The 12,400-nt window shown below is 41.6% G+C and overlaps 1 protein-coding gene across 1 annotated transcript in view; it reads left to right on the forward strand.

The window, feature by feature from the left end:
* LOC147689264 (collagen alpha-4(VI) chain-like) overlaps positions 1 to 12,400 on the forward strand; it is a 495,718-nt gene that overhangs the window by 448,612 nt on the left and 34,706 nt on the right. Inside the window, exon 39 of the mRNA XM_086942070.1 lies at positions 5,540 to 5,639. Within this exon, the coding sequence (XP_086798196.1) occupies positions 5,540 to 5,639 (100 nt within the window). The remainder of the gene's footprint in view (positions 1 to 5,539; positions 5,640 to 12,400) is intronic.

Raw genomic sequence — 12,400 nt, forward strand, 5'->3', positions numbered from 1 at the left:
ACATGCCCATTGTTTCCCACTGTCCATCTACAACTTACTCATACTAGGCTCATTATTGAAACATTTGTCAGTCACCTTATAATCTATAGGTGCTATCCAGAACATCTTGTTCTTAAGTCATCCACACGTCATGTATTGCAGTCATAAACAACTATATTAATTCCCTAAAGATTATCCATCACCTCTATGTATAATTGCACTGTAATTACAAAAGGACATGAAAAATAACGTTAAGTACATTACCTCACCACTTGCAACCAAAATTTAATGACCCAAGAATTTACCCAAGTCACTATTAAATGATGTCACGATTAGAATGGAATCCATCCTGCACATCACATTCCATCCTAGGACAAATTCAGTATATTCAAGAGAATCAACATTCCGACAACAAAAAATAATCTCTATACCAACACTCATACTAACTCCTAACAATATCTCCCATCCACAAATGATGCTCACACTTCCTTCTCCAGATGTAGTCTGGGGAAATCATTGGATTTCATCAGGACAGGGAAGTGTGAGCATCATTTGTGGATTGAAGATATTCCTATGGATTAGTATGAGTTTTGGAATACCTCCCATGACAAAACCTTTACTGAGAAGATCATAACTGTAGGAATATTGAACACATGCTAGATATTGAGCTAGATAGGTCTAAGGGCGCTTAAGCAACAACAAACGTAGAGAGCCAAACTGCTGAAGATCAGGGATTACACCTTCTTCTCAAATACAATTCAGTCTTCAAGAGAGATTAGCTCAACCTCACAGCAAGTTGTCTGGTGAGACGAAAGTTAGTAGAAGGTTTATTGATTACAGTATTAAAGAAGTCTCCCATGAGAACAAACTTGGTGAGTGATTCTTAGACCCATCACAAATGTGACGAATATCCCATTCAGTTTATTGCATGTACTACAGAGTATAACGCACTTGTAAAATGGTGGGTGGGATATCTCTCATGTTTGTGATGAAATAACCCGTTCCCAAACTCTAAATCAGGTCCTTGGTCTGACCCTCACAATAGCCAAGGCTTAGATGCTGTGAACCTAGCGGTAACATACTGGACAGTAGTATAGCCAGGAAAATGATGCAGAATTTTCCTGAGGATTACCAGCTGACATTCAGTAGAGTAGAAATGCAGAAAAGAATCACATAGGATGCATTGAAAACATTGCTGTATCCTCAAACATGACAAAAAATTAAGAAATCCTTCCAGAAATAGTCGTTGTAGGTGTGGGCAGAACAGGAGTACAAGAAATTGGGTCTCAGAATACATTCAGAAAGATGATATGATTAAGGAGAATTGAATAACCTTTTTGAGTAACCTTTTGATCATTTGGACAGCAGAGAGTCTACTCAGTCTGAAGAGCATATATTATGAAAGAGGAACCTATGGAGAGACAATCCGATCCCAAACTCTTGAGAAAAAAGTACTAGCCGCAAAAAATCTAACAGATAGCAATATATGCAGAAAAGCATAATCTTTCAAGTCTACTTTCTACCCTGTTATAGCAGAGAGGAGGCAAAAAATCATACCTGATGGGAGTATCATGAGGTTTAGTTACATTACAGGCAGCTATGCTGCATGTAACATAATGGTTATTCCCAACCAGGGAAAAGATAGGATGTTTGTATAGGCCAGTAGCCCTGCTACACCACAGACACAAACATATTTATGGAAATACGAGGGAACCATCAGGAGATTGTACTCCTAGAGCCATCTCCTGATGCCTGTCAATTGGGATCTTCTACAGCTTGTTGATGGTGCGAAACCTGCCTTTGCTCAGACTAAACCTAAAGCTTGATGGATGGTTCATCTTATGAAGAAGACCAATAACCACATTGAAATCTGTCTTACATTCTCTAGGGACTGAAAACCCAATCAGCAGCACAAGCTAGTTTTTCCTTCAAAGCGTTCTCCAAAAGTGTGGCTTGGATCGGAGATTTTATTAGAAAAGGCAAATTTTAGTATTCTCAGAGATAAAACTGCATTACTGGACTGATAACAAAGGTTGTATGTCAATACAATGCGGGCTATTACCACGTTTGCCATTACAACGCTGTTTTTACAACGCAAGTCGTTACAACGACTTGCGCTAAGCGCTGGATAATGGAATAGTTTAATTTTCTATTCCAACTCCAGCCCACGTTACAGTAGGGAAGGTGTTGGAATAGAAATTTAAACTATTCCCTATCCAAAAGCGCCCTCCAGCGCAAGACTTTGTAACAATTTGCGTTGTAAAAGCAGCGTAGTAATGGCAGGCCTGGTAATACCCGCTGCTCACCGATAACAAATGGCCCCATGTCCCCATTTTCATCTGAAAGAGGATGAAAGTGACCTGGAATTCTGGGGAAAGATCCACTTATTTGAAGTGGTGGCAATATTCCCAGAAACCATAAAGAATTTGGGGAAAACGTGCAGTAATCATGCAATAATATTAATTTCTGCATGTTATTCCTCCATTTCAAATGTACAAACTTGTTGTGGTGCAGTAAAGGCAATGAACTTCCTCCCTGTATCAGTAAATAAAACTGTGCATTACCACTATTCCTTATTACCAGGCCACTTTTTTATTAGGCTTTAGATGTATACTGACCCTAGGTGACATACATGATGAGACGGACATTGATTGCTGCCTCATCGCCCTCACTGTTTGTACTCATTTTGGATCCCACAGCAGCAATGAACCAAGATTATCCCAACATTAGAGGATATTTCATCCATGTGGCAGGGAACACAGAAGTGTTCCCTGCCACATGGATGATGAAGGTGATAATATCCACTCACCCACTAGAACCTGTTTTATTGATTCTATCTTTGATTGCAGAATGTAAAAGGTATGGGGAGGTATTAGGTTTTGAGACCCATGTGGAAAAAGTGGCAGCTCTATATTTTAATCTTTAGGGAAGACAGGAGTCCCACAATTCTCAAAATAATGTGTAAAAAGTTTAAATGAAATATCTGGCTAGAAGAGGGCTATCTTTGGACTGATAACCTTTATGACTCACATATATCAGGCTCGCTTTCAACAATGACACAGTAGAAGCAAATGTAATGGTACACTTATATGTCATGACAAGGTAGGGTGGTTGCAATCAACATGAATATCATAACAAGACGACTAAATATGTTCCAAGCCCTAACATTGATGATTGCGCACCCACTTTCAAAATTACAGTAGTTGACTTTAGATGAGCTGGTGAGAGAGCAATTGAAGCTGGAGATGTTCTGAAGCTTTTAAACATAACATAGGGTAGAGTTACCATTTTTAATCGAGCACCGTCGGGTTTCTCAGTACCATATCATTTGAGAATGGTTTAAAGTGGACCTGGCGAGGACCGGTTGGGCACCTATTTGTCCTCATCAGCCTTTGACCCAGAACAAGAGAGAGAAAAATACAAATGGAGGAAAGAAGGAGGATAAAGACTGAAAAACAGTAATGGAGGAAGAAAGCAGGAACGAAGATGGTGCAGGGGTGCGATAAGGAGTCGGGCAATGTCTGGTGATGGATTAAAGATGCATATGTGGAATCAAGACTATGCAGCCTTTGTATTCAGCATCTCAACCTTCTGCAACACTGGCGGGAGCTTCTCAGCAAAGGTGTGGGCCCCAGCACTTATTATTTTACAAATTAAGCCGAGGATATGGCTGCCCAAGAAGCATAAACCTTTGAACGGAGTTGGTTGCCAACTCACAAGCTTGTACTGGATGTACGTCACTACCACGCACACTTTTACAACGCGTACCATTACAACGCGGTTGTAACAACGCAAGTCGTTACAACGACTTGCGTTGGGGGGGCGCAAATTAAAAAATGTAATTTACTATTCCAACACCAGTCCCCGTGGATTGTAGGGAAGGTGTTGGGATAGTAAATTAAATGATTTACTATCCTTGAGCGCCACCCAGCGCAATTCGTTGTAACAACTTTCGTTGTTATAACCGCGTAGTAATGGTACGTCGTTGTAACGCTCGCGTTGTAAACGTATACCGCTTGTGCTACGTGTCAGACATGTGTTTAAAGAGGCTTACATAAGGAGGTGTTCGGCATTCATGAATCTGAAAAGCACGCTGCTTTCATATAAGACACTTAGTGGCCCTGAGGCAAAAGTTATCCATTGAATCCTTTGTTTATTTGTTACTGTATATCTGAACATGAAGGATCCATCTGACAACTAACGTATACAAATTCACAATTACACCTATAGAACCGGTGCAGTTGCAATAACTGGAAACACTGCAGAAATAACTTGGAATAGTTTAACTAAGAAGTCGTAGGATTGCTTATGGGAAGTCCTGTCCACAGCCACTAGAAGTATTCTAAATACGAAAATCAATTAAAAATGTTATGTATTTATGGTACCTCATTCTTTCTTTTTGCTTCAGCGTGGCCATATGGGCACAGCTCTGTATACCCAGTATATATGGGTTTTTAATAGGAAGGACTGGCATCCATAGAAGATGTATTAGGATATTTCACCCCAACCAATGAGAATTATTCTTCCTACGATAACACAAAGACAACCCCAGTAAAGGCAGGCGGCTAATTGGCCCTGTATTCTCTCACTGCCAGCACTATTGTTTCTGTGGGCATTGGTAATTCTAAAGGACTGGGGGTATTACTGTTGATGACCAGTTTATTGGAAATTAAATGAGGGGTTTTGTGTTTCTACAGTCAGTGCTTGATTTGAGCCAGTAGTTTCCAGTGCTTAGTACCAGCACTTAATTGTCAACACTAGCACTTAAGACAGTCTGCCACATGGTGGTGATGTCTGTCTAATTTAGAGACGAGCACAACAACAATTGATTATTTATTCAATACACATTAAAAAAGACTAATACCTGCCATCGAAGATATTCGTATGACTTTTGGGGGGTTGGAATAGTCTAAATTCTCACATTTGTAATAGTGTGATTGTTAGTAGTTGTGTTGGTACTGTCAGTGGCAGTGCTAGCAGGGGCAATAGGTGGTGCAAGCTGCTGTGGCCTCCTGGTGAGGCCCTTATGTTTTTACAAATAAAGTACTGTGTGCACACATTCACACTTGTTTTTCTTCATTTTTGGTCGGGCTGGGTTTTCTCTGGATATTGGGCAAAGCATGCAGTGAAAGAATTCCATCCCTCAGTGTTTTCATAGAGGTTGTGGCTCCCAGTGGGACTGGTGGCTGTACCAGCTAAAGGAATTATACAGGCATATTGTAATGGGCCCCAGAGTGTTGGCATGTATTCCTGATAAGAAATGTTTCCTCTGATAAAAATTTCTAAATGCTGAAATTTGGAAAGAGCAGATTTCCCACACATTTATGTGAGATTGTTAAAGATGCAGCATATCACATCCATGGAAGGAATAATGCCCTATATTAATGACAGCAGCAGACACTTTCTGTAAAAAGGAAAAATAAAACTAACTTGATGCCCATTGAGAAGGAGGTGTTACCGTTTTGTGAATTACCAATTATTTTACCCTTTTTAAAGGACATGCTACACTGAAACCCCCAAAAAAGACATTGTGCAATAATATTTCCTACCCTCTTCACAGGAGACTTAAACATCTACCCACCCCCAGGGATCCGAGGGGAATGCCAGGGACGAGGAGATGCACGGGCACTGCCAGCAGAACTGGTGTCGGTAGTGGAGAGGTGAGTGCTAAAGGAGTGAATCTTTTGGAAATGCAGAACTTGTGAGGTGGGCTGGGAGAGGCCATTGCAAACCTCTGTCAGCCATGCATGTGTATTTATGCATTACACGCTGCCTCAATTCTGTGGGCGCCACTCATTTGTAGACCTTTAGCCATCAATTACACGCCTGGGTAACTTCTGTTATGTACTATTATAACTATTGTTCTCACACATATCGGAATTATGAGCTTTGCTGATTTTTCCGCAACCAGTAATTAAGTGGTGTGATAACATTCAAATCCCTTGGATAAACTTGAAACCTGCCAATATTTATATAGGGAAAATGCCTGATAAAAACCACGACAAGCAATGTTTAGCGTTCCAAGCACCAAAATCCATGTTATGTACCATTTTTGAGGGTGCAGGTTGGGAATAGTCAATAACTATTGCACCCAATAAATTCTGAACTGAATAGTGTCGGATTTTATCAAGTGCCATCATTATTGCAAACAACACCAGGGAACTCGTATCCAAGACCATAGTTAAGAACAGCGCAGGCAGAACTACTACTACATCTCTCTGCCAATGCAAGTCTGCCCCCATTTTGGAAAAATAATGGAAAAAAGGATCATTCACACCAGACATTCATTATTTTATTGAGAATTCACTTCTCATTTATTATACACGGGTTTTGGTAGTGCAACTATCAAGCAGACCTACTGTTAATAATATATATAGAGTGGCCTTTGCTTCTTCTACTGTTAATATAGCTAGAGTGGGTTTTCCGGCTGGCTCTATCAACCATTGACTTTCATCGATCAGCATCTGTTATGTTATGTTATATAATGTTATCTAATTAAATTTACAAAGCTCACAGCTGCACCAGCAATGCTGACCACCGCACTCGAATACCACATCAAAAGCAGGAGAAGAGATCAGAACCTCCTGATAGATGAAAATCCAGGCTTAAAGCTTTTTTCTGAAATCAAAATCATTCTGGATATTTCTTAGCTCAAGGGGCAAACTGTTCCAAAGAGCTGGAGCCAAAACTTGCAATGAGAGGGCATCGGCATGTTTCCTGAGGAACCTGGGAGTTACCGCCAGTATTAAGCTGGGCCGAGCAAAGGGCTCTGGTTTGGAGATAAGGTCTCATAAGATCATAAAGGATGGAAGCATCTTGAGCTTTCCTGGTACTATGTGCCGTACTATGAGTTTTAAATTGAATTTGCCTCTCCAATAGAAGCCAATGGAGCTTGCGAAGAAGCCCTGAAGTGGAACAAAACTTTGTGAGAGACAATAGCAATCTGGACACCATGATTTGGACCGACCATAACCTCTTAAGGATAGATTTCGTACAACCCAGATAGAGGACTTTACGGTAGTCTAGGTAGGAAAGAATGAGAGATTGAATAATCATCTGGCGATGTGCAGTTGGAATAGGTCAATAATAGGTTTCAGTCTTCTCAGAAGACCAAAACAATTGCCCGCCAGAGTGGGTACATGCTTCTCAAGACTAAGTGAGTCATCCAGCCATATGCTCAGATATTTCACCAAAGATTTAGGTGCAGGGGTGCCCAAGGCTGTCCAGCCACCACAGATTTCCCCATGGCTTAGTATGGTCGCCAAACAGTAGTTTCTCTGTTTTGCTCGAATTTAATTTTAAACAATTGCCATCCATCCAGCTTGCCACTGACAGGATACAAATCTGAAATGTGGTAATATGCTTAGAGGAGTCAGCAGAAAAAGAAATGATACGTTGGCTATCATCTGTATATGAGCCAATAGAGAACCCTACGTGTTTCACTATCTCTGCCAAAGGTCTAACATATAAGTTAAACAGTGTGGGGCTCAAGAGGAGTCCTGAAGAAACTCATGCTCCGAAGGTCTGGGAGATGAAGGAAGGAGGGGGGAGACCTGGAAAGAATGGTGGCTAAAGAAAAGATTTGAACCAGGACATCGCTGTGCCCTCTTATGCCTTAGTCATGAAGGCATTGTAGAAGCACCTCATGAGAGAGGGTGTCGAAGGACGCACTCTAATCAAAAAAAATCCATAACTCTGTGATGCATCTCAGTGACAGACATGAGAGCAGATTCTGAGCTTAGATGGGACCTGAAGCCATTTTGGTTGAATGTCCAGAATGCCGTTGGCTTATAAGAACTCCGCTAGAACTTTGTTAACGTGTTTTCCCGCCACCTTAGCTAAGAAAGGAAGTAAGGATATAGGGCTGTAGTTACCAGGGCTGGAAGGGTCAAGGGAAAGCTTTTTCAGAGTGCAATGTGTTTTGCCTGCTTCCAAGCTGGGTAAGAATAGCAGAGGACAGTGAAAGATTGACTATTTCAAGGAAGCAGGGAATAACAATTTCCTGCAGGTTTAGGATTTTATCTGGTTTAAGGGAAACATCCAGTGAGCCTGATTTCACTAAGATGCATCAAACTGAAAAGGAGGCTAAGTCAAAAGGGGGCAATTAATTAAGAACTGCCCAAGGCAGTGCCTCCTCTTGACACTCAAGAGTAGGCTCAACCCTTTCAGTAGCATTCGGCTGAAACTGGGCACAGATATCCTTGATCTTTCCCATGGAAAAAATCTGCGATTCTATTGGAGTGGTCATTAGATTGCTCTGCTAACTTGGTCTTGGCTGAAGTTGTTAACCTTTTGATAATGAAAACGATTTCCTTTGCAAGGTTCTTGCTGTTTGACATTTTAGAAGAAAATAACTCTGCTCTGATTGTTTCTATCAATTTAATGCATTCAAGTAAAGTGACTTTATCCTAGTGTCATAAGATTTTCTCCACATTCTCTCAAGCACCTTGCAACGCTTTCTCCCAATAATCAGTGTTTTATTGAACCAAGAGGCAGAGGGCTTACTCCTGGCCTTTACCTGGCAGAAGAGTATCAACTTATTGAGGGCCGAAGTGACCCATTCCTTCCTGTCCGTATCAGCGGAGTCTGCACTAGGATGTAGCTGGGGGGAATAGGACAAGATGTAGCTGACAAATTCTGTAATATTAAGCTTATGCCATGGCCTTTTAGTAGTATAAGCACTCATGGATGTGGGTTTGTGCCCAGTTACTAAGGAGACATAGAGATCAGGTTGGGGTCTGTCCAGGCCATGGGTCTAGGAGGAGCCAACTGAGGTTGGAATGAAATGGATCTAAAAGGTGACCCATTAGGTGTGTGGGACCTCTCACTAACTGACATCTATGATGATGCCAAACCATCCATTAAGACATGAGCCATTGATTCTGTCAGCCATTGACTTGAGACTTTATAAATCACTTTTTTGGCTCAGGGCTGTGGAGTTTTCATCTCTCACCTAATGCTGATCTCTGTCTGGGTGTATCCCTCCTCTTCCACTTGAGTGCTAGCATTGAACTGCATTAGAGACAACATCAACACTATAGCCCTTTCTGTCCACTCTAGCTGGTTCCCTCCAGTGTGTCTCATTCTAATGCACATTCTTTACCTCATTAAATCCAGGCGTAATGTTTTTGACACTGCTTATTTTTGTATTACCCACTTAAGTGAAACTGCGGATAGAAACAATCGACATCAAATTGGAAAAGATGATCATATATAAGACATATCGAATAACCTATTGAAAATGCACGTCATATTTACTTGTCCCTTCTGTGAAACTGCCAATGAAAAGGTGACCATGAACAACAAAGTTTTATTTAACTGGACTGAGCACTGACTTGATAAGCAAACTCACACTGTGTAGTTGCAGGGAGGCTGTTAAAGTGCTCATTGTGGGTGGGAACTTCTTAAAATGTCAGGAAGCACACTCCTGATGCACAGCCTATTAATATTTACATCACCAAATATAACTATCTCAAAGAAGTGTGAGAACAGAGGAACAAAGAAACAACAGAAACCAAAGAGACCTCTCCATGTCTGTAACAGGACTCCACTAACAGGAAAGAGCTTCACTTTTAACCATTTCTCTTGTGGTTTTCTCAATATAGGTGGAAGTCAAATGAGTGTTTCATGTGTCCTTTGTGAGGTCTCAATAGAGTCAAAGTCCTATCTTTCCAAGTAATGCCATGAATCTGGAGACGGTATGGAATATTTAAGAGGAAGAACAGTTTAGCTGCATATCTAATTTGTCTAGCACTGTTGGAAGTGCCTCTGGCATAGGATTAACATTCCTAGTTGTCTATAGGCCTTACCTAGACAGCACCTGTGCTGGTTCTTGGAGCCCTTTTGTTTTCTAACTGTGGGCTCAGAGGCTTCATTATCACAGTCATTTGCTTGCTTCTTATTTGGCAGCTGCAGTAAGCTTCTTTCCCCTTCATGTGTTTGTCCCTCCTCTGGAGCATGGAAGCATTACTCGTGTCCTTCCACTGCTCATATTTGTAGATGCAACATTTTTCTATGGGTCTGGTTAAATTTGGACACATATTCACTTTTTCATCTGAAACTGGATTAAAAGTGGCCTGGTAACTTCAGGAATAGAGACACCTTCTTAAAGCAGGTGGACATATGCCTAGAAACAAGAAAGAATACCGATTTTGAAATGTTATTTCCCATTTCAGATGTGGAAACTTGTTGTGGTGCAGTATTTCATCCTTACCACTTTGAGATGGAACACCGGGTCTTGCCATCCTCCACTCAGCCAGTCATTTGCCATCCGAAGTTGTGCAGCCCAATAATATAGACAAATGTCCACCATTTTTAATGTAAAAATATTTTTTTAGAGTTTTATATAACGCGAACTAGACCCGAGACATCGGGTGTCAGATCACCTTACATGGGCACCAGTGTTGTTACAGATGGACACATTCATTTTTTTAGGCACGGTAGATTTAATGATTTGCCCAGAATCACAGGATGTTAAGCGTCACTGCCCAGACTCGAATCCGGTTCCCCAGCATTGAGGTCGACCTCTCTAGCCGTAAGGCTACATCCTCTCCTCTCATCCTCCATGCCCAGCCCTGTGTCATTTGTGGACTCAGCACAGTTATCATACGCCGTTCTGGCCAACCTGCTCATCTATAGAATGGAGCAAATTTTGGCTGTGTTTAGAACCAAGCCTGGGGTAACAGGTAGGGAAAGGATTGGATCATGTAGCATATTCATTTAAAACAACGCCACCTTACCGAATATGTTCAGTGGGAGTCTGGACCATGTGGTGAGAGCTGCCAACAATTTAGAGGGGTCAAATTCAGGCTTGGCTCTATGGCAAAATGTGTTTAAGCTTAATAAGCTTAAATGTATTTAAGCTTAATCTGCAGATCGGCAATTGCACCTGCCAGTCCACTACGCTCAGGGCACCATTCAGTGGGACTAAGAGAGACTTATAACAATTGACCTGCAGGCTAGATGCCTTTCCACATATGGAGAGCATTTAGATGAGGCGAGGACCCGAGAGGGGGGGCTGTGCAGTAAACAGGAGAATGTTGTCCACTTAAAGAGCTTTTCCCTCTAACGCTGGTCCTCATACAAAACCCCAGATGTGCCCATCACATCAGACCTACATTGCCAGCGGCTTTAAAGCTAGTGTGAATAAGAGGGAGCAAAGCGGACATTTCTGCTGGGTGCCTCATCCGATTGAGAAGAGGTCCGAGAGGGTGCCGTTGACTCAGACTTGATTCTTTGGATGTGAGTATAAGAACCTGATACAAATAATGGAGACCATCTCTTCCAACTCGGATCGTCTCACTAATCATATCTTCCTCAGGGACTTTAACATACACTGGAATGATTCTAATGATCCTTTAATGAAGTCCTTCAAGGTCTTCACAGACCTCAACCTTACCCAGTCTTGTTGTGTTCCTACAGCAAACACATCCAAAACTCCAAAGCAGAATACTTCATGGAGCAATTAGACAATGCCAAAAATAGATCCAAAAAATTATACAAAAACATCAAACAACAAGTAATTCTAACCAACACTCACAGCTTCTGTTTACTCAGGCCCAGCTTAGCCTCCTACCTGTTCAGTACCCAGCTAGAACCCCTCCTTCTGGCTATCCTACTAAAACAATGCTACTTGGAGCTCCTTCAAAATCCCGAATGAAGACGCTTTAGTCACAATGTTCACAACAATAAAAACCCAAAACCACTTCAATGATCCCTTGCCTGCCACGCTCACCAAACAGCTTACCCCTCCATACTCCCTCTTCGGTACAAGATTGTCAACGCCTCTCTCTCTCAGGTCATGTTTCCCAACTGTTTTAAGATTGGTCAGGTCACCCCTATTCTAAAATAATCAAATGCAGACCTGTCTGACTGTTATAAACCCCAATGTACCCCGATATAGGCTTAGGTAGTCACACAACCTTTTACTTATATTTGTCCTACCATTGTTTTACATAACAAGTTTGGTGCTGAACTTTTACCTAGTTAGATGCTGCATAAATGTTGTGTGGTTTTCTCATTTATTATGTATGAGGATTCTCAGTATCACAGCAGGATTACCATCTTCTGCATAATTACATCACAATTGTAATCCTTTGCCGACATACCTACAGTACCATGACACATCTAGGTAGAACCCCTGAGGGTACCTTTTGGGTATATAAGCGCCACATCTTCGCTGGACAAACCAGAGGAGAATGACTTCCATGCTGACATGCTGATACGAGACAATGTGGTCCCTGCATGCAGACACTCCAGCACACAGTGGTCTGACATCCCTCGCAGGGTGTCCAACTAAAGACCAAGACAGGGTCCTTTGTTCTCTCACATCAGGTAATGAGGTTGGCTCTATCCTAGGAGATTCTTGGCTATACACCTACATACATGCTAGGTGCACTTAGGTACATCTAGTTAGGGTTTG

The sequence above is a fragment of the Lissotriton vulgaris genome, chromosome 10 (assembly GCF_964263255.1).
Source record: "Lissotriton vulgaris chromosome 10, aLisVul1.2, whole genome shotgun sequence".
NCBI classification, from domain to species: domain Eukaryota; kingdom Metazoa; phylum Chordata; class Amphibia; order Caudata; family Salamandridae; genus Lissotriton; species Lissotriton vulgaris.